Source organism: Ictidomys tridecemlineatus, chromosome 2, assembly GCF_052094955.1.
Source record: "Ictidomys tridecemlineatus isolate mIctTri1 chromosome 2, mIctTri1.hap1, whole genome shotgun sequence".
Lineage (NCBI taxonomy): Eukaryota > Metazoa > Chordata > Mammalia > Rodentia > Sciuridae > Ictidomys > Ictidomys tridecemlineatus.
The window spans coordinates 198,461,804-198,483,265 of record NC_135478.1 but is presented as its reverse complement, the minus strand read 5'-3'; the positions used below and the strand labels follow the sequence as shown (position 1 = coordinate 198,483,265).

General features: G+C 38.7%; 1 protein-coding gene across 2 annotated transcripts in view; it reads right to left on the bottom strand.

Moving 5' to 3' along the window:
- Positions 1-21,462, bottom strand: part of Slc25a13 (solute carrier family 25 member 13) — a 186,825-nt gene that overhangs the window by 72,384 nt on the left and 92,979 nt on the right. For both annotated transcript variants that reach the window (XM_078040387.1, XM_021730709.3), the window contains 2 exons: positions 14,685-14,824; positions 622-768 (listed from right to left, as the gene is read on the bottom strand). In XM_078040387.1, coding sequence (XP_077896513.1) covers positions 622-768; positions 14,685-14,824 — 287 coding nt within the window. The remainder of the gene's footprint in view (positions 1-621; positions 769-14,684; positions 14,825-21,462) is intronic.

Sequence of the window (21,462 nt, the reverse complement as noted above, 5' to 3'; positions counted from 1 at the left end):
CTGCACATGCAAACATTTTTCTCATCGTTATTCCCCAAACAATACAGTATAACTACCATTTACGTAACATTCACATTGAATTGAGTATTATAAGTAATCTGGAGATGATTTAAAGTATCAAAATCATGTGCATTGGTTATAAGCAAAGACTATGCCACTTTATAGAAGCAACTTGAGCATTTGCAAATTTTGGTATTCATGAGAGGGTCCTGGAAGGAATCCCCAATGGATACAGAGACACAACTGTGCATTTCTCTAGGATATTCCATATAATCCAGCAAACAAATTAACCTACCCACTAAAACTAGCCAACTAGTTTCTAAGTTTGGTAATTTATACAATCACATTAAGAAAATGTTGGGGCTTTTTAAAAATATGTTTTTATTTGTAGATGTACACAACATCTTTATTTTATTTATTCATTTGTATGTGGTGTTGAGGATCAAACCCAGTGCCTCATGCGTGCTAGGCAAGTGCTCTACCACTGAGCCACAACCCCAGCCCCAATGTTGGAGTTTTAAGAAGAAAAAGAACATAATTTATAAGTGTTCTTCATAATCTCACATTTACTAAGCTTAAACCAGGTTGAAAAATATGTCATTAGGGCAAGTTACAACTTACAGCTACTAGACATTCTTCTACAAAAGGTGTCAAGACGTGGGGCCGGATAGTGACCATGATGTCTCGGAAGTCAATGGCTGTGACTCTTCCAGTTTTGGCATTATCCCGTTGCACAAAGGCTTGCTTTGCATGCTCCAACTGTATTTCCTATAAATAGAGAAGGTGCAATTCTTAAGTTTTGCTTCTTATTTACTACAAATGACTGATCATTTTCAAATCTGGCTGAAGAAATAAAGATTACATCTTGATTTAACAGGCCCCCACTGGCTTGTTTAACAGTGTCCCCAAGCTACTACCTTCTTTAAGAGAGAGAACTTTGCTCAGATCAGTGAATATGTCCTCAGAATATAAACTCCACCTTAAATCTCCTATACAAAGAAACCAAATCACTTCCATCCTCTGCTAGAGTCTGAGACACAAGAAAATAAAAACTGGAATGAAGTTTGGTAGGTTCCAAGATCTGGCCAGACCCAGCTTAGGTGATGCAGAGGAAAGGAAAAACCCATATTAGGACATTAACCTCTCTCATAAGAAGAACAATGTGTAATGCATCTGGCACTCAAACGTGAACTCTAGCAGCAAACTGAAAAGAGTAGGTCTCTTCTGGAATATGCTATTTCTCTAATACAGAACTATTGACATTTTGGGCAAGTAAGGACCGCAAGGCTGTCCTGCACCTTCCCTGCCATCTTTCTACTAGATCCTCCCAAGGTTATGACAATTAAAAGAGACTCCAGACAGTGCCATATGTCCTGGTTGAGGACTACCGGATAGTGACCAGAATGAGAAGCTAGATGGTATGCAGGTCCGGTATATCTGTGGCAGTGTCTCAGGACATATATTTAATTCATATGATCTAAAGCCAGGAGGTCTAATCACAGCTTTCTATTGCTATTCCCAGGGAATAAGTGTATACACAAAATAAAACTTAGCTTCCCGTCCACACTCAGTGTGCACCACACGACAGACGCATCCCTCCTGCAGAGAGCATTTTGCCATTTTCCTCAGGACACTCTGCCTACTTCCCAGATGGGCCCTTAGAAAGAAAGCTAATCTCTACAAAATTAAAAAGCACCACTGAAGTGGCTCTCAAGGACTTCCAAGTATTTACATGAAATAAGGTTTTATTAAGTGATATTACAGAACTGTTTTTAACTTGGGTGAGATAATGACTTGTGCAAAAATTAATTGTCCTCCTGAACTTGTGCAAACTAAAAGAGAGATGGCATGTGTCTGATACTGCTTGAAAATATCAACTTCCTTTCTTTGCCCCAGATAGCTGGGGAGACGAAAGAAGATTGACAAAATACTGATAAAGACTGAAGCCGGACGATGAATACTGGGAGGGTCCTCAGAACCTTTCTCTCTCCTCTTCTGAAGTTGGTGTATATTTAAAAGAATTTAAAGAGAATCAGAGTTCCTATTCTATTTAAAACCTTTTCTCAGTTATGGCATCTGCCAGTTCTGAGCCAGCCTGTCCTTATGGTGCTAATGGTTCAAGGCCTCCTCAGATCTTGCCTAAATTACTACCATGGCCACCTGGCGTGGCATCCAAAGTTCCCTTTTGTAATCACAGATCTGACCCCCACCTCCCTCCGTAGAAAGCTGATGGCCTTTGATCACAGAGACCCTTCTCTACATCAGGGCACTCAAGACCTATAGGGGCTACTCTCAGCTGCTTCTTGTGCTACCCCATGCCCAGCTTTGCCAGACCCTCCACATATCCGGTAAATATTAATAGAGACCTCCTAACTGAAAATCAGCCACCTGAGTTCCTGTGACACCCCCTACCCCTGCCTGAGCTTCAATTATAAGACCTGTCTTACCACATCTTATACTAGAATCAGTTGTTGACATTCTGTCATTCCTTTGGCCTGGGAAAAGATTCTGTGTCCTCTTTATGTTAATCCTACTTATGCTTCCGGGCAGGATAAGTTAGGCATAGAGTCACATGGTAGGCATTATCATCAGTGATAGAAGTCTATAAAACCAACCAGATGAACAAATCACCGTCTATTGAACAAAACGGGGTTCTCTGTATGAGTGACTCTGATTTAAGAGGAAGGAAGGAACCAACTGTTAAACACCCTGTAGTGATGAAATGACCACAGTATGTATTCAATTGAAAGTAAATGAACACAGTCTCCTTTGAATTGTGAGACCCACTGCTAAAGCTATCATAAGCCGAGATTACTTTCAACAATAGGAGGAGGTATGTTCTGTTATTTATCATTTGCCCTAGTTTATAACTCTAAGGGATCCTCAGAACATCACACCAAAAACAGCACCGCATTCCTTGGTTACCCTGTCACCCCAGGAAGCAGGAAGCCTGAATACTAAGACCAGAATGCTGGAATGTCAGATGGAAAAAGGAATGCCAAAGCAGGGAGCAGTCACATGGCAGGGCAGAGCCTGTGACTGTGAAGGGTACAATGTCACTACCCGTTTCTGTGCCTACACTTCCTTGATTGAACATTTATTAGCAGGGATTCTATGATCATGTGATAAAAAAGCTCTTTTACCCGGATGATGAACGACCTGAGAATCCATTTCCAACAGCTTTTAAAAGCTGGTGACATTAGAATTCCATGCAGAACAAGAAACTAGATCCATGTTGTTCTCTCAACAGTTAGTTGGCTCAGTAGATTACTAAAGACACGAGTCTTGCTATCTTCTGTGGCTTGCTGTCTATAAAGTGGCTGCTGCTTCCTCTGAATGAAGAAATGAAACTATCTTACCTACCAATGCAACCTCCACAATGACCTGGTGTGTATCAGAAACCATTCTAAAGCACTTTATAAAAATTTACTCATTTCATGCTCACAGCAGCCCTGTGTGGCAGGCAGATCATTCCTCCATTCACTGAGGAAACTCAGGTCTCAGCGACAGACGGGAACAGCAAGGTTGACTCAGCCCCAGGCACTTCACTGACAGCACTCCCACTACTCTACCACACTGCCTGGAGGGCCTGGAGAATGAGACTGTCAGAAATTTGATGAAAAATGCATTTAATACTTGAGAATCTGAAGAGCTTTGGAAAGAGAAAAACCAAACTTACTTTTAAGTTACCCTAGATTTTGCTGTTGCCTGCTTTCACTGGAAAACAATAATATTCCTGAAGGTTTCCTATTAAGGAAAGGCCTGTGCATCCAGAGTGCCAGGACAGTTTTACCAACAGTCACAAAGAACATGGAGAGGGAACCAAATCTAAAAGTCCTTCTCTGGTTCTTCTTCTTCTTCTTTTTTTCTTTTTCTCAGTCCAAAGAGACTGAGGACAGAAAAACCAAGAGAGAGGCCTGTGGGAGCTAACACATCAGTTCCTCTATAAACATTTAAATCAAGAATGAGTCATCTTTGAAATAAATGACCAGACTTCTTCTCCAGTGACTTAAAATTAGAGTTCTCTGGGCACCTCCATAGCTATTTATGGAAAACTTAACACTCAGGCAGGGCCATCAAGAGTCCAAAGGCTCTAGATGTGTACCTACAAGGTACACAGACCAAGAGCTTTTAGTTGTACAAAACACAACATATGTAAATAATATTCATTTTCTAAGCAAAGGGGACCATAATGGACAAACAACTCTTATGTACAGGGGAGGGAAGAACTATAGAGAAGAAATCATCAGATTCAAATATTTAAAGGTTAAAAAATTATCAGGTTAAAAAAAAGATATTAGATTGTTTCTTTGTATTTCTTTAAAAAGAAGTCAATGTGAAGAACATATTGGGTCAGGTTTTGAAACAAACACTGAAATCCTTAATCTATAAAACTATTGTGCAGTGAAATGGGCTATCTTGCAAAGTAGCAGGTTCCGTGTCACTGGGATCTAAGGGCTAAAGGATACAAGTCATGGATTTCAATTTATCTTTTTGCAGGGAAGAGGTGGGGGGTACCAGGGATTAAACTCAGAGGCACTCGACCACTGAACCACATCCTACCCTATTTTGTATTTTATTTAGAGGCAGGGTCTCACTGATTTATTTGGCACCTTGCTTTTGCTGAGGCTGGCTTTCAACTCCTGATCCTTCTGCCGCGGCCTCCCCAAGCTGCTGGGATTACAGACTCGACCACCACGTTTGGCAAGGATCTTACTTCATCTTGATAGGACCATGGAAGCACTTTATCCTAACAGTGCTGTGACATTTGGAACAGGAATGCCACAGCAGTTATAATGCTCCCACTGGAAAGCACACAGTGGTCATGTTTGCACCTCAGGCCCCAGGTCTGCCTTCGATGGCACACCAATGCCTGTTATGTGATCTACAGGTCGTTTGTGACAGCCATTTAATAAGTGGAAGCTCAGAGGGCTGGGGATGCACCTCAGTGATAGAGGACTTGCCCATCATGCACAAGGCCCTGGATTGGATCCCAAGTACCACACACACACATTGACTTTAGCTGAAGTTAAAGGATTAAAAACCTTTATAAGCCTCTTCATTATGGAAGAGTAGCTCTGTAAGTTGTTCTGAACTAGCCACAGGAACAGAAAGAAGAACACAAGATAGGGTAGGGCATAGTAATAATAGCTGAATGCATTAACACTTATTGCAGGCCAGATGCTATGCCAAGAATGTCAAAGATAGCACTTTACTTAAGCCTTGCAATACCTCTGTGAAGTAACAATTATTATCTTCACTTTATAGGGAGATACCTGATGTTCAGGAAAGACAAGTAAGTGACCCAAAGTCACACAGCTTAGAAATAGCTGAGTTGAGATCCATACCAAAAAATAACGTCTGATTTTAAAACTAAAATTCTTAACTGCTGACTTAGGCTGCCTTGGGCAAATCTTAACTGAGGAGATCATATGTAGGTTTAGATATATAACAGGAAAAGAGAGTTAAAGAAAAGTTTTAATGACAACTTGAATGCTATGAAAACAGAGCAGACATATCTCAAAGAATTCTCATCTTGGTTGATGGGGGAGGTAGGAGAATCTAACACACACACACACACACACACACACACACACACACACACACACACACACACATATTTAAGGGGAAAGAGATGAGGTGGTTGACCACAATGAGAAACTTGCACTGAAATATGTTTAAGTTATAAACAAAAGTTAAGCTACCTACAAAAGACAGCTTGATGTTCAGGTAGAAGTAAATCTGGAAAAATCAGATGATGGGATCGTCGCGCGGAAGTGAAAGGCTGGACTTGACCAAGTGCGGACTGCATGCTACACTCCCTGGATTGTGGTTTTCCTACTTGAGCCACCTTAAGGTGGGACCTCCAACGCTTTCATGCTATAGATGAAAAAATGAGGTGAAGAAAGAGAGGGTCACTCGAGGCTAAGGACAAAACTGGACATGCAGTCAGGCATTCTGGCTCTGAAGTCACAATCTTAACCTACATCCAGACTACTTTTTCATATTAGATGGAGGCCCAGCAAACACCAGGAGAAAACAAGAAGTTGTAGAGAGAGATAAGATCATCTTACAGTGCATACAAAGGGCAGGCACCAAAAATCCAACAGGTATATGAGCGAGGGAGTTCAGAAAGTGATGTCAAGGGCCTGAGAGTACACAGAAAACCCAGAGCCCCAGGAAGATAGCAACCTCTGTAGGAGCTCTCAATGTTGGCAAGCAAGGGGTACCTGCTAACTGTGGCATGTGCAGGCCTTCCCCCAGGAAGAGAAAGGCACCTCCCATCACTAAGGCCAGAGGTCCCAGAGCTCTACAGCTCCCTCTCAGGAAGTTCTGCTCAAGCATGAGAAAGGAGGCCCAATTTTTCTGTAATATTTGCCAGTGAACTGTTTTCTCTTCCCTATATTCTAGTGAATGGTGATTAATGGAATAGGCTTTTATTGTAGCGGTTTTGAACTACTTCAACATACCCATTCAGATTGCTGAAGGGGAAAAAAAAGTCAAACTCTTCAAAATTGCTAGTGGTACAGAAATAAACAGATATAGGGGTTATATTGCTTTCGGTCTAACTTTCATGCTTCTAATATTTCCAGGCCTGCCATTTCCTTAATAATCTCCAATTTGCAAGTGGGTATATTTCTAATGCAAAAAAATTCTTTCCCCCTCTATTCAGACATGCAAGTTTGTGCTTTATCCCGAGAATATTTTATCAGAAAGAAAGAAAGAAAGAAAAAAAAGTGAGAGAGACCCTCAAAACAAGCAGCAGTTCCAGAGAATTTATATTATAAAACCAAGAACATTTTTTTTAAATTCTGGAATATTTACACTTTTTTTGTTCTGGAATTTTTAAAAATCTAAAATTTTAACAAAATCAGGGAGTTAAGGAAGCATTCAGACTTCCTTTTGGGGTGGAATAATTGTTGTAGAATAATTCTGGGCAAAATGCAGGTAAACTACTTATCAGAACAAAGAACAAAAAAGTATAATGATGTGTAAAAATATCGTACCACATTTAGTACTATTTCAACAAATTCTATATCAAGTTTTATTACCTGTGTACTATTTAATATTTAGGTATCTATTTTGTATTCATAATTCTGCACTAATTTGGAGAACAGTTTAATTAAGATGGAATCTGGCAATGAAATACATAGCAGTTGAGTAGTTTCCGTTCTTAGCATTTTCTCCATGTTTAGTCATGCAGTCAGATTTTCATAGTTCAGCTTAAAATTTCACCCATAATTCATTTGGAGGGGCCTTTAATTAATATTCGTCAGAAGCAACATCACCCATGGCTCTGCATACACAGCAACACCCTGGCAGAAACCAAGTACAGAGCTTTTCCACCTCAATTTTCTTGCTCTTCTGATTTAACGTTAAACTTCACAGTGGGTAATGGCTGGGGAGATGTTGTGTAGAGTGCTCATTTTTAGCACGATGTTACAGTAAAAGCCTGCACAACAGGCTGCTCAACAAAACAGCAAGGTGACAAAACACCACGGACACAACAACACAATGAATTCTGATTTCCTTTGCCCAGAGTACAGAAAGTGTGCATTGTAAACAGGACATATTCTGCATCTAATTGTACAGGTGTCCAGTGAACACAGCTCTGGTCATCCTTGGCTAAACTAGCAATGGTTTCCATTTGGACCCAAAACAGAATTTAATCTGCTGTAAGAACTGGGGGTAAATAATATTAGCTGCCTTTTTCATCATTTCCTTTTAGAACACCAAGTTATATATGTATGCATTTCTGCAGTATTTGGGGATTGAACCCAGAGGTGCTCCACTACTGAGCTACATCTCCAACCTCCTCCTCCCACCTCCTTTTTTTCTTTTTTTTTTTTAATTGAGACAGTGTCTTGCTAAGTTGCTGAGGCTGGTGTCAGATTTGCAATCCTTGTTTTGGTCTCCTGATACTGTATCTCCTCAGCCATAGCACTGGCTGTGATATGGTATTTATTAAACAGGAATGACTTATATTACATACCCTGTCTTAAAATCAATATAAAAGGTACTCACAAGTTGAAAATGCAAATACAGTGTGATTTCTGGCTATTAAGTTCTTTTTTTAAAAGACCTTTGGTTTAGATATATTCACTAATACAGATAAGGAGTTGGAGTACAAAAGGGAAATACAAATGGCTCTGGTTACTCAATACAAAAAAAAGACTTGCTAATTGTCCAATAACTATAATAATAAACAATAACTAATTGTCCAATAACTGTAATAACAATAACTAATAATAAACAGTGTAATAATAAACAGTGGCGGCTTCAGCAAGTCAACAATTGATTCTCTTGATAACACCTGAAACCTCTTATTAATACCAAAGCTTAAGAATTTTGATGCTCCCACATTGAAGGTATGCTGTCTTTTATTTGGTGGTGGCAGAAAGCAATTTCTTTTTTAACATATGTAACCTTTTGTGTTGAAATTTTTGCCTTATACCAGGATGCCATCACAAATACGGTAGCAAACTCTCTAAAGCCCAAAACAGAGCTGACTAGCAGTAGTCAGTCTGACTTCTAGAGTAATAGGTGGCAACCACCAGCAACTGGATGCAAGATTCCCAGTGGCCTGCTCTCTAGGGCTCAGAACCTGAATAACTAAATGGTCCATTTCACATTGACATGGACTATCTGGGCTGACTTAGTCAATTTGATTTAACAAAAAGAACCCAAAATGTTCAGCTGCATGAGTAAGCTTTGACATCCAACTGGGTTACAACAGGGGGCTCATGTGATCTAGGGACAAGGATCCTTACCAAAAAGAATGACCAGTCTAGAACACCAGACACATCTCTGATCCCTATGTTCTGCTCTCATTTCTTTCAAATAAAGTTCATCACTCTGGTTCTCATCATGTTCTTCCAACAAAATGAGGACTTGAATACAATTATGGTACCTGTGTGATGTGGACCCTCTGCTGGGTCAGTTGACTTTATTCTTATGTTCTATCTGATGCAAAGATGTTAAAGAAGATTTTTAGACCTATCTTTCCACAAATCAATTATCCTATCTCTTAGTTAATGGAATGTCAGCCTCAGAATCTATTTGCCAATCCAGAGACTGCTGATTTCTTGATCTTGCCTCTACCTATAATGATGGGTGGAAAGCCCCTGGCTATGGAAAATTTTCCTGGCTCCAAAAATATGGGGAATAATCTTTCCAAAAAAACCAAAATTACATTAGAAGCATTTGTAGAAAACATCATCGTAATTCTCAGGAGCAGAGGAAAGCCCAAATGCCAACATGCATATGTGAGACTATTACGTGTGAAGCACTGCTCCGCAACCCTACCATAAAACCACCTCTTCTCCCTGTGCTCCCCTTCTTAATAAAGCCTCACCATCCTTCCACTTGCCCAATCCTAAAACTCAGGAGGTCAACGTTGAGTTCTGCCAAAGCCTTGACTATCTCCTTCATATTCAATCACCAAGCCTTGTAAGGACTATCCCTTTAACTTTTCTTGACTTTTCTTCACTTTGGCCCATCACTATTACCATCCAACTTAGGCCATGGTTGTTTCACTCCAAGATTGGAAAGTGATCAGCTGGTCTCCATCTCTTCAATCATGTCCTTCTCCACTTGATTACACATACAACAGACAGAGTGATTCTTCTGAGGTACAAATCTGATCATGTCTGCCACGAGAAGCTTTATCAGACTTAAAAATGAAGACTTAGGGCCAAGTTCTATGTTCTTAAACATCCAGAGTTGAGAAGTCTAGACCAATATGGTTCATAGACTATCTGCAGCATTACAATTCAGGATGTTTAATGGAAGGGCAGTTTCTTAGCCCAACCCAGAAATACTGATTCAGAGTCTTGAAGGCAAAAAGGACCAGGATTCTGCATTTTAAAATGAGCATCTCAGGTCACTTTTACACTACATTTGGAAAACACTGCTAGAGACTTAGGAAAATTCACTTTCGATTCCACCTGTCTAATCTGGAACAAATTCAGAAAACTTCTCTAAGCTTCTGAGTGCTCCTCTTTCATGGAGAAACAACAGCCAGTGCCTTACTTAATACCTAAGGTGACTGTAAGGACAAATACAACCAACAGTGAAAGCACTCTTTAAGCTGGAAAATGCTGCATGAGAGGTAGCCGATAGCCATGTTTTTCTAGTTAATAGTAATATTGGATTTGGCAGCAATCCTAGACTTTTCAAACCTGAGGTTGGAGCCATGGGAAAATCCCTATGTGTAGATTATTTTTAAATTTTAATAATTATATGTGAAATATAGATGCAATTATAAAACAGTATCAGAAAATAATTGAAAACAACAGTAACATGCACTCTACTAAGGTTCATATCTGGTGACTAAAGGTTGGGGTCAGGAATGCTCGATGTCCAGCAATGCATGGACGCCGAGCACCCCTACTCAGAGGTAAGGCTCCTTCTAGGAACACATCCTTGGCCCTGGGGAAAATGCACTACAATGGTAACATCATGGTTTTGAATCCCTTGAATGTCTTTGATTTCACTGAAGAAGCTAAGCTCTACAGCAGCTGTTTTTTCTGTTTTGGAATACTCCTTTGGGAACTTACTGAAAGCTATGGGTCATTTCCCCAGAAAATTATCTATAAATGATGCAAAATTTTACCCTAGAGTCTATTTATTCTTTTGCATATAATAGGGAATAATGATAATTACGTCTTGGGGCATTGGAGGATGCTATTATCAGAAAAACAATATTTAAAACACTTTGTAAATTATAAGGATCATACAGATATTAGTCATCAATTATTACTTCTTTTGAAAAAGTGTCTTAGTACTTACTCTAAAGAATAATTTGGCAGAACAGTTTAAAGGATCTTTCATTCTGTGCCCCAAGTATCCTATGACACCTACTCAATAAAAAAATGGGCAAAGGAATAGACACTTCTCCCAAGAAGACATGTAGGTGTCAATAAGCACTTGGAAAGATGCTCAACATTATTTTTAGAGAAGTGTGAATCAAAAGCACACATGAGGTCATTGTAAGAGTTTCTGAAATCAAAAGTCTGTTTTCTCATCTGTAAAATGGGGCAGTTAACTAAATGCCTTGATGCTCATACCTGGCTCTGTAAGTTCATACTTCAGATGGCTGCTGTATACCCACATTTTGAATGTTGTTAGGCTTTATATTACAAACCCTTAAGAGTTTTGCTACAAAAGAACAAACTCTCAGGGTCTACATTCTACACCTGCTTGAGTTTCTCTTTTTATACTCTCAGGTGGACATAAATAGGAACAATTTCCAGATTTGTACATTATAATTGTCTCAAGAATTGTTGCCTCTGCACAGCTCAGTTCTTCACAAAAAGGCCTCTTGACAAACCCTGCATACTCAACAAACACTGCAGAAGTGAATACTTTGCCTGATAGGAAAAATATTCAAAGTTGCTTTCTAAAAATCTTAGAATATTAAAATTCACTTTTATACTAGCAACCATAAAATTAGAAATTTGTTCTAGGAGCTCAGAGTAGAGGTGCATGGAGAGGTTTTGTATTTTAAAATACACATACATAGGGTTTGGGATGTAGCTCAGTGGTGGCTTGCCTAGAGTGTGTGGGACCCTGAATTCAGTCCCCAGCACCACAGGTAACAACAAGAACAACAAAATAGGAGCTGGGGTTATGGCTCAGTGGTAGAGCACTCACAACGCACATGCAAGGCCCTGGGTTCGACCCTCAGCACCACATAAAAATAAATAAATAAAATAAAAAGTTATAAAAAATTTTTTAAAAAACCAACAACAAAATATCTAAAAACTGTGTGCTTTATATATAACTGTATTTATATTCATACACACTATCATGCACAAATTAAAGAAATGGGATTTTAAAAAACATCAGCAGACAGTACAATAATATAAATGAAACAGAAATGTGGCCCCATTCCCTTCTCAAATTCTTCCACACTAACAAGGAATGGGACTACAGGAAGAAGGCTTCATGTCCCTGCTACTTGATTCAGCACTATTAATTAGAGGCACGATACAAATAAGGCAAGATGAACTCAAAGAATTAACAAATTGATCTGCCCATTAAATGAATTTTATACACAAAGTACAGAAAAAGATACTGGCTCACCATTGAAGGAAGGTCCCTACCTGTCATTACCTTAATGGGTGGGGACCTGACCTAGACCATACAAAGATGAGCACATGAACCAAATAAGATTCTCATAGTCACATGGTAGATGGTAACAAACTCGGATTTGTTTATAGTAAAACATTTATTAAATGAAGAAAAAATTGAAACTTGCAAAAAAAAAATGGCACTGCCCACCAATGACACATGTGTACATACATGAGTATGGGTACCACGTGCTGGCTGAAACCAACCTGATCTACTACTTTCTAGGGACCTCAGTGAAATACAGCAGTGTTTTCTCTATATTGCACTCAGGCTTCTAGAAACCACAAGCATCTCTCAGTTGTCCCTATAGCTGTTCTTCTTCCTCATCAGAGACAGGTAGTAACATGCATGGTGGCAGCTCTTTCAGCCAAGCATCTGCTTTTACAACCTTGGCACCAACCAAGGAGCTGGTGCCTATGCTTCTGAGCCCTGCCCTAGAGCAGAAAGACGGTGCATGCCTGATGAAGTACAAGCTTGAAACACCAGATAAAATTCACTTATTTCTTTCAGACGCTATCCACATCCAGAAACAAGAGCCCCAGGAAGCAAAAAGGAATTCGAAGAGGAGGTCAGAAGCTCAATCTGCATTCAGAAAAGAGTTCACAGGAAGTAAACCAAACATCTGAAATGAAGGGAAGGAAGGTATCAAAATGGCATTCCTAGGTGTCATGTAGAGCCCGTCATGATATGTCTACCAATTTCTTTAAATCTGGGTCTGGAGTTGCACACAAAAGCAGGACCTGGTCAAAATCATTAACCACCATAGTCAATTTAATCTGGTAAAAGTTCAATACTTCTATTCTGGCCCTAAGATCAAAATCATTCCGTCTAAGACAACACAGGATGATTCCATTTATCAGCAAGGAATGAAGTCAAATTTAAATGCACACCCTAAAAGCTGCAGCTGGAAACATAGCTGGTAATCCATGAGTCATCCAGCTCTGCACTCTGGCTTTTCCCATATCTTCCATTCTTGCCTAGACGCTGCTATGCAATTCAGTATAATTGATACTTGCTTAAAGCGGGAAATGTGATCATCTTTACTATTGCTAACATCCCATTAAGACTAAAAGTTAATTAGGCTGTATTCTATAAAGTCAATTTGAGGCATTTGTCTCAATAGCATTATTGTAATTATTCCTCATCAAAATGAATACTGCCTCCTACAGTGTGCCAATGTCCTGTGTAAACAACAGCAAAAACCCAACTCACATTCTCTTCTCCACCTGAGTTACTCAAGTACGTTTATGTTCATATGGAACTGAAAATAAGGACTCATACATATTAACATGTTAAGAAAATACAAAGGCATGTTTAAGGCAAGAATAAAATAGTCTATGTATCCTAGCAGTACTATTAAAAGTCAAAAAGAGAGGCACCTTTTGAAGTTAACTAATTGTAGATACTGTTACCTAAAAAGGGATGCCACAGAAATGCTGAGGAAGGAGCACCACAGCTCAGTGTCCATGTGCAGCTATGCAACCTCCTCCTCCCTCCCAGCTGTGCCGAAGGCTTTGGCGATGTCTTGGACACACAAAAGAACCAGGGGCACCAAGAGAGCTATGAATATTTTTAGTAACCAAGAACCAAAGCTGATTACCCTGACAAGTTTAACCTCAAGGCTCAGAATTTAAATATATCAAAAGAATACTCTTAAATGAAATTTATGATTTAACAAAATATAAATGAAACAAAACAAAAGCATAAAAATCTGATAGAAAGGGTGGTCCATCACAGAGATCTATATATCATACTGGTACTGACATTCTATGACTAAATGTTAACACAGGAATTGAAACAGTTTTTACATGATACTTCTGAAGGAAAACTTACACTATAATCATATATCTTTTTAAAAACACTCTTCAGTTGACATCATCTGTGGCCCAATGATATAACCATAATGGAAGAAAGTGGTAAAGAATAAAGGGCAGGAGGGACTGGGCTAAGAAAGGTGCACCCAGAAATGCAGACAATTCCTGAGTTGCCCATGGGAAGCACTGGTTCTCAACCTGTCTGCACATCAAGGATACGAGAGAAGCTTCAAATATCCAATGCCCCCTGACCTCATCAATCTCTGGAGGTGGGAGCCAGGCAATGATAGTTTTCAAAGCTCCCCAGGTAATTCCAATATGTAGTCAACTTTGAGACCAGTGGCTTAAATCTATAAAAGGCCTCAGATGAAATGATGCTACAGTTAGATACAAACATGACATCTCAGTTCTTAGGGTGGAGGGGGGGGGGGAGAAACAGTACACAGTAGTAGAGCCACTCAAAAGTCCTGAATTCAAGTTCAAATTTTGTCGCTCCTGACCGAAGTGATCTTGAGGAAATCATCTAATTTTGTGGGGTCTCAATATGTATATATATTTTAATGACTTAAACATACTAATAAAGAAATACTTCCAAATGAGACAGTCTTGTCAGCATTTCAAAGTTGCAGTAAATAAAAATTCAAGGCTAAAGTCAAAGCCAGTATCTTTTTACCCACAATTTGATGTCATGTTTTACTTAACTGCTCTTGTCAACATTTTAAGAATTAGACCCACCAGCAAAAACTGAGTAAACTCTGCATATGTCAGGTGTCTTTTTCTTTCTTTCCCAAAATGTAGTTGCACAAATTCTGAATCCCAGTTAAACGGAATATGTTGATGAATTGTGGTCTGTCCAAAAACTTGCTTAACGTCCTCTGAAAAGAGAAAAGAAAGGTTGATTAAAACAAAGCAAGCCAGGGCCTTTTGTATAAAAACTGTTAAACAGATATTGCTTTTCTTCTTCTATAAAAAATAATTCAATATTAAATCAATTTAAAAACTGACAGAAATAAAAGTAAAAATTCTCATAGAATCAGTCAAGAAACCAAAGTCAGTAATCCCACCAAAGGTGCAAAAAAGAAAAATCAAAGTCGCACACACATGCGCACACACAGAGACTTCCTAAAGGCAAAAGGAACCCAAAGTTAAAGGCTGAAATTATGATCATCTCATTTGTTCTGTTTCAAGAAATATTGGATTTTCAATCTTCATTGGCAGAAAACACATAACAGACCTACATACAATATACACTGGTCTCAAATAGAATCTTAGTTACTAAAAAGTTTTTGGAAGATTTAGATACCAGTTAAAGAAATGAAGCACATATTCAACACCTGTAAGACTCTATTTGAGCTTTAAACAGTCAAAAAATTATCTGCTATACTTAAAGGAGATAGAAAGAAAAGTCAGCAGCCCGATTCTTTAACTTTGTGCTTTTTGTTTTTACTGAAGTCTTCAAATTGCCCAAATAATCCCATTTCAAGGCTTCCGAATGTACCATAGTTACCCGTCACTTCTTTTCAGCCTCTTCTAGAGACTGTAACAGGACTGACAGAAAAGAGGAGTATGAAGACAAGACTTTTTTAAAGCTTCAAGGTTTTATTATTAGTTCCTTCTCCTCCCAAGAAAATGTGTGTTTGGAGGGTGGAGGATGCACAAGTTATTTGATTAATAAATTTTGTTCTGGCTTTCACATTTTTAAATATATCCACCAAACTTGCTCGTATTTATGAGCAAACTTTGCCTGACACCTTTTCCCCCTTTTGATTCTATTTAAAAGAAGAAGAAGGTTCTTTAGTCTTCTAAAGGGTGCCAAAACCTTTGGCATATGTTTCTGGTTCCCCCTAATTTCCTACTTCCACCCCTAGTATATCCACAAAGTTTTTATTCCATGCTTTTAAAGTTTCCAGAAAATGTTACAGGCTTGCCATGAAGAAACAGTAGTGCCACCATCAGCATAAGTGAAGGTGTGCATTTGCACAGAGAAGGCAATAAAAATCAGAATTATGCTGGGCATAAATTTTATAAAAGGTAGCAGAAAACCTCAGGCCGGCTCTAGTAAGGACAATAAAATCAAAACTTTAAAGTGCAACTCCAATTTCTCTGCATTTATTCTGTCTTCTTCACTTTCAAGAAGAAAAAAAAAAAGCAGGATATAAAGAAAATGAAGTGAATTAAGAATTGGGATTTAAAAGAAAATATAGGCACGGAGGACTCTTAGAAGGTCTGATCAGAGATCAATAAAATGAATTTGATAGAAGAATCTTTTCAATACCTGAGAACAAATTACTGGAATTGGGTTCAAATTCTTCTAATAACAGTAGCCAAAATTTCTTGGGCACTCACCATGTGCTAGGTATTACTTTAATGACTGTAAGTCCCTTAACAGCATGAAGCCTGACTTCCTCCAGAGGCAAAATATACCAACCAAGATACTGTGCAGCTCCTTTCCAGTTCTCACGTCTATGTCTCTGTCTGGAACATGCCCGACAAGAGACTTCACAGGTCCTCCAGCCTTCTAATCTAGACCAGTAAGTTATCTAAGGAGAAACATGTTCAAGTGATAAAGACATGATCAAAGGATGCAATTTTTACACATTAAATAAAACTTTAGACCATGATAAAATTCAGAAAAATATTGAGCAAATAAAAAGCTTTCTGGTTTATTCTCAGTGAACTTGTAGATTGCTTTTCACCAAGCATTCCAGTGAAGCAAAATTTTAACATAATCAGGGGCTGTGGCTGGGGCTCAGTGGTAGCACACTTGCCTGGCATGTGTGAGGCACTGGGTTCAATTCTCAGCACCGCATTTAAATAAACAAAATAAAGGTGTATCAACAACTAAAAAAAATTTTTTTTTTAATTTAATATAATCATCATAGGACAGCTGTCAAATATAAGATCCTTTCTCTTCTCTCTCTATTTTATTTGGTGGTGCTGGGGATTGAACCCAGGTTTTCATGCAAGCTAGGCAGGCACTCTTTGAATCACATCTTTAGCCTGAGGTTTCTCCTCTTTTTGACCTCTCCTTCATGTCCCATAGAAACTAATAGAAAGTACTAACCAAATTAGATAGATAGATAGATAAATAGATAGATAGACAGACAGACAGACAGATAGATAGATATAGATGTATGACACTCATTATCCATTTTAATATTTATATGGCTTTAGATTACTGATATGAGTTTAAGTTGCTAAAACATTTGTGAATGAAATTACAATGGGTTTCAATCTAACCAACTATAATTAATGTAACATTTACTGCTTGAGTCCAAAACTGTGAACCTTTCCCCACTATTCCTTGAAGCTGGTCTCTCTTATGCAAATGCCTGCCTGAAGTACTATTAGTAAGTCACTCAGGTTTATAGCTACACAGTATCACAAGATTATGTGTATGTATGTGCACACACAAACTGTTTATTTTTATTTACTTCATATCTTTTATTTCCCAATGAATTATTAGCCTCTCAACAGCAAAGCCCCTACTTTTTACATTTGAGTCTCCCATGTGGCTGGCACAGTAGTGAGCATTCAGCAACTGTCCCCTAAGCAGCTTTTTAATTTAAATGAATCAAAAAAGTTTTACAAGAGACAGTATAACAGGTTAAGGCAGTGGCATTAACCCTTTAAGGTACTATGGTCTCCCTTGCTGAACTTATTTCAATGAGTAATAGTCTTTCTTATTAAAACTACCAGCCCCTATCCTTAACTGACTGTAAGTCTACTGAAGAGCTGAATAATCTATGTTTTAACCAGCACCCTAAATTTTCCTGATGCAAGAGTTGGGGACCTCATTTTACAAAAATGATCTTCAAGAGTTATAGGAGGTTAGACTCACACCTCACTAATTTTTAACTTTCCATTGAAACAGACAAAACAATGAAAGAAAGGAGGTAGGGCAGAGCCTCCAGACCAGCCAGCATAATGCAGTACTGTGTCAACACTGGTCATGCGTGGACCCTGGAGGACATTCAGGGCCACTGTATTGCTCAGCCCCAGTGGATGACATTCATTTCATGGACTAGTACTCCTTGGAGTTGGGCAATGTACAAACTCTGTGGCCCTGGGAAAGTGGCCCAGTTTCTTGGCCGTTCTAATGTACCAGCCATGTAGAAATTTTCATTTCAGTTCTCAGCTAGCTAGCCACCAACTCCTAAGCTGCATAGCTTATGATTACTGGACTAAGTTGTGTAGGAAGAGAAAGCATGGAAGGAGACATGCTGTACCCAGATCTAACCCACAGGAAATAATGCAGCAGCAGACCCAAACAGTATTGTCCATCAGCACTAAAACGCTGAGGCTTCCCATAGCAAGGAAAGAGAATTTTAAAAAGGAAGGCAAAGAAGAGGGAAAGGCTTCTTAAGAAACTAAGACTTGATCTGGGTCCTGGAGGCAGCCAAAGATGTACTCAGATAGACCTTCCAGGAATTATTCAATGAGAGCAACAGCGTGAAGAAAGGTTGGCTTCTGTGGAAGCAAGTTCAGGGTTCAGTCATAGTGCCTTGGCCCAGAGCCACCTGGGTTTCTGAGATATGACAGATCCTGCTCCATGTAGCCACAGACACTGGCATCGTGTGCCAGCTACAAATATTATTTTTAAAACCTAGGACTTACGCAACATTATGGTGAAGAAAAGTTTGCTATGGGAAGAAGAACTGGCCATGGGACTTTGCTGGGGTAAAAAAAAGGCCTTGAGTTGTAGCCACTTTTCTCAGTTCTACAAAACTTACTTTTCACTCTTCTGACATGGCTAGCAGGATCATTATTCAAATATCCTAAGACTGCCAAGCCATTCTAATCAGACAGAGCAATGATATGCAAAAGACGAAATGAAGATATCTACCAATGTATCTATTCATCATCACAGCTAATAAACACTTTTTTAAAAAAAATTAAATCTTGCCACTCTGGAAAACTCATATATTTTCTCCAAAAAAACATTTTATAGGCTCCTAAGTCCCTGAATATTTTATTCTGCCTCATAAGCCATTCTGGGACATCCATTTTCTAAAATACTTGCCTGCAGGTTCCTGAATAGCAACAACATCTATAAACCAAATAAATAACTGAAATGGTTCCTGGCATCTCCCCTCACTTTGGAAGACGTTAAAATGCCACCTTGAGCTAATATGCTTTTCTCCTTTGGGAGACACAAGGAGCTTTCTCACATAACATTTGATTGTTTAAGATTTCTACAGGGCTGGGGATGTGGCTCAAGCGGTAGCGCGCTCGCCTAGCATGTGTGCGGCCCGGGTTCGATCCTCAGCAGCACCACATACCAACAAAGATGTTGTGTCCGCCGAGAACTAAGAAAAAATAAATAAATGTTAAAATTCTCTCTCTCTCTCTCTCTCTCTGTTCCCCCCCTCTCTCTCACTCTCTCTTTAAAAAAAAAAAAAAAAGATTTCTACAGGCCTTGGCAGACAAGAGTATACTTCTCATCCAACAGCTGGCAAAATCAGAAAGAAAAACAATAACAACAACAACATATACATACAAAGGAATTTTCCAGTCCAATTCTGCCCTGTACTCTAGCTCCTGTGGGCAATTCAATGAGTTTTACCATTAAAGACTGAAGATCATCTAAAGCAAACTGAAGATCATCCTATCACTAAGGCCTCACTGTTTTCAGATCTTTCCTCTGCAGTTCTGGAGAGGAAAGAGAAGACCCAGAGACTTTTCGGTTGCTTGCTGGGTCCAAAATAATCCACAACTCACCAGCTGAGAGCTTCCAAATAAGCATGCTTTGACTGACCAATACTAACCTTTAAAAAAAAAAAAAAATCAGATGGAATTCCTTCCTAGTCTAAAACATTGGCCTTAAAAACTTACCATGCACTTAAATCATACAGATTAGGAAGCAAAAATAAGTTAACACTAGAAAGTGAATGAGGCAGTAGGTATAAATTTTGAATATATAAAATCATGTTTTTCTTGGTTCAGCCGCTCCTCCTGAAACAAACTACAATGCTTATCTCTAAAAGTGTAAACGCTGTTATTCCAGTCAGTGCCAAACAAACTATGTTTGGAAGGCCTGCTGCTCCCATAAGATAACCAAGTAATGGTGATATTATTTAAGGCAAGACTTCACCAAATAAGGATTGCTCTGGGTTTATTTATGGGACTCTACTTTCTCCACAAATATTTGCTGTGTAAAAAGTCTGCTGGGTTTTACTTTTATTTCTTTCTTTTTGTATTGTAGATTGAACCCAGGGCCTCCCACATGCTAGGCTAGTACTCTAACACTGAAATATATCCCCAGCCCTCTTTAAATTTTATTTTGAGATAGGGTCTCACTAAGTTATGCAGGCTGGTTTCAAACTTGCAATCCTGTCTCAGATTCAAGCTGAGATTATAGATGTGTGGCACCACACCTGACAGCTATATTTTTTAAAATCATAAAAAGATGATAACAAAGTGGTAGCTGTTTCTTCCTAAAGGTATCTTTAAAAAGTCAACTAATTTCTACTGTAAATAAATTTTCCTGGCTGCAGGGTATACATATGGTGGAAATTTCTGAAATCTGGATCACATGAAACATTCTCTAATATACAGAATAGTCCTCAGAAATCAACTAAAAAACCTTTAGAACTAATAAATGAGCCCAGCAAGGCAAGAAGATACAAGATCAGTATACAAAAATCATTTATATGTCTACACATTTGAAATAAGCAACCTAAAAATGAAATTAAGAAAACATTTACATTTACAATAACTTTGAAAAGAATACTAGAAATAAATTTAATAAAAGATACGTAAACTATAATCTGTAAGAACTACAAAAAACCTGTTGACTAGAAGACTAGAATATTGTTAAGATGGCAATATACTTCCAAAGTTAACGTGAAAATGGTAATGGTTTTCCAAAGAGATCCACAGAGTCATTGTAATCACTGTCAAAATCCCAACTGGCTTCTTTGCAGAAACTGACAAGTTGATTCCAAAATTCATATGAAATTTTCAGGAATCAGAAGAGGCAAAATAACCTTGGAAAATAAGAACAAAGCTGGATTTCAAAGTCGAGACTATATGGTATGGCATAAGATAGACCTTGATTTAGTCAGATTTTTCTCCGCTATGACTAAAAGTTCTGACGAGAACAATTTTAAGGAAGAAAAGTTTATTTAAGGGCTCACAGTTTCAGGGTCTCAATCCATAGGCAGCCAGCTCCATTCCTGTAGGCTCCAAGTGAGGCAGAACATCATGGTGGAAGAGTGTGGCAGAAGGAAGCAGCACGCTACCAATACCCACCTCTTCCAGCCACACACTACCCGCCTTCAGTTGTCACTCAATCCCTATCAGTGAGTGGTTCACTGATTGGGTTAAGGCTCTCCAAACCCAATCATTTCACCTCTGAATGTTCCTGCATTGTCTCACACATGACCTCTTGGGGGACACCTCACATCCAAACCATAAGAGGCCTATAGACCCACAAGAAAATTAGAACAAATTAAAGTTAGAATGCAAACAAGAGTCCAGAAATAAATCCTTATATTTATGGTCAACAAAT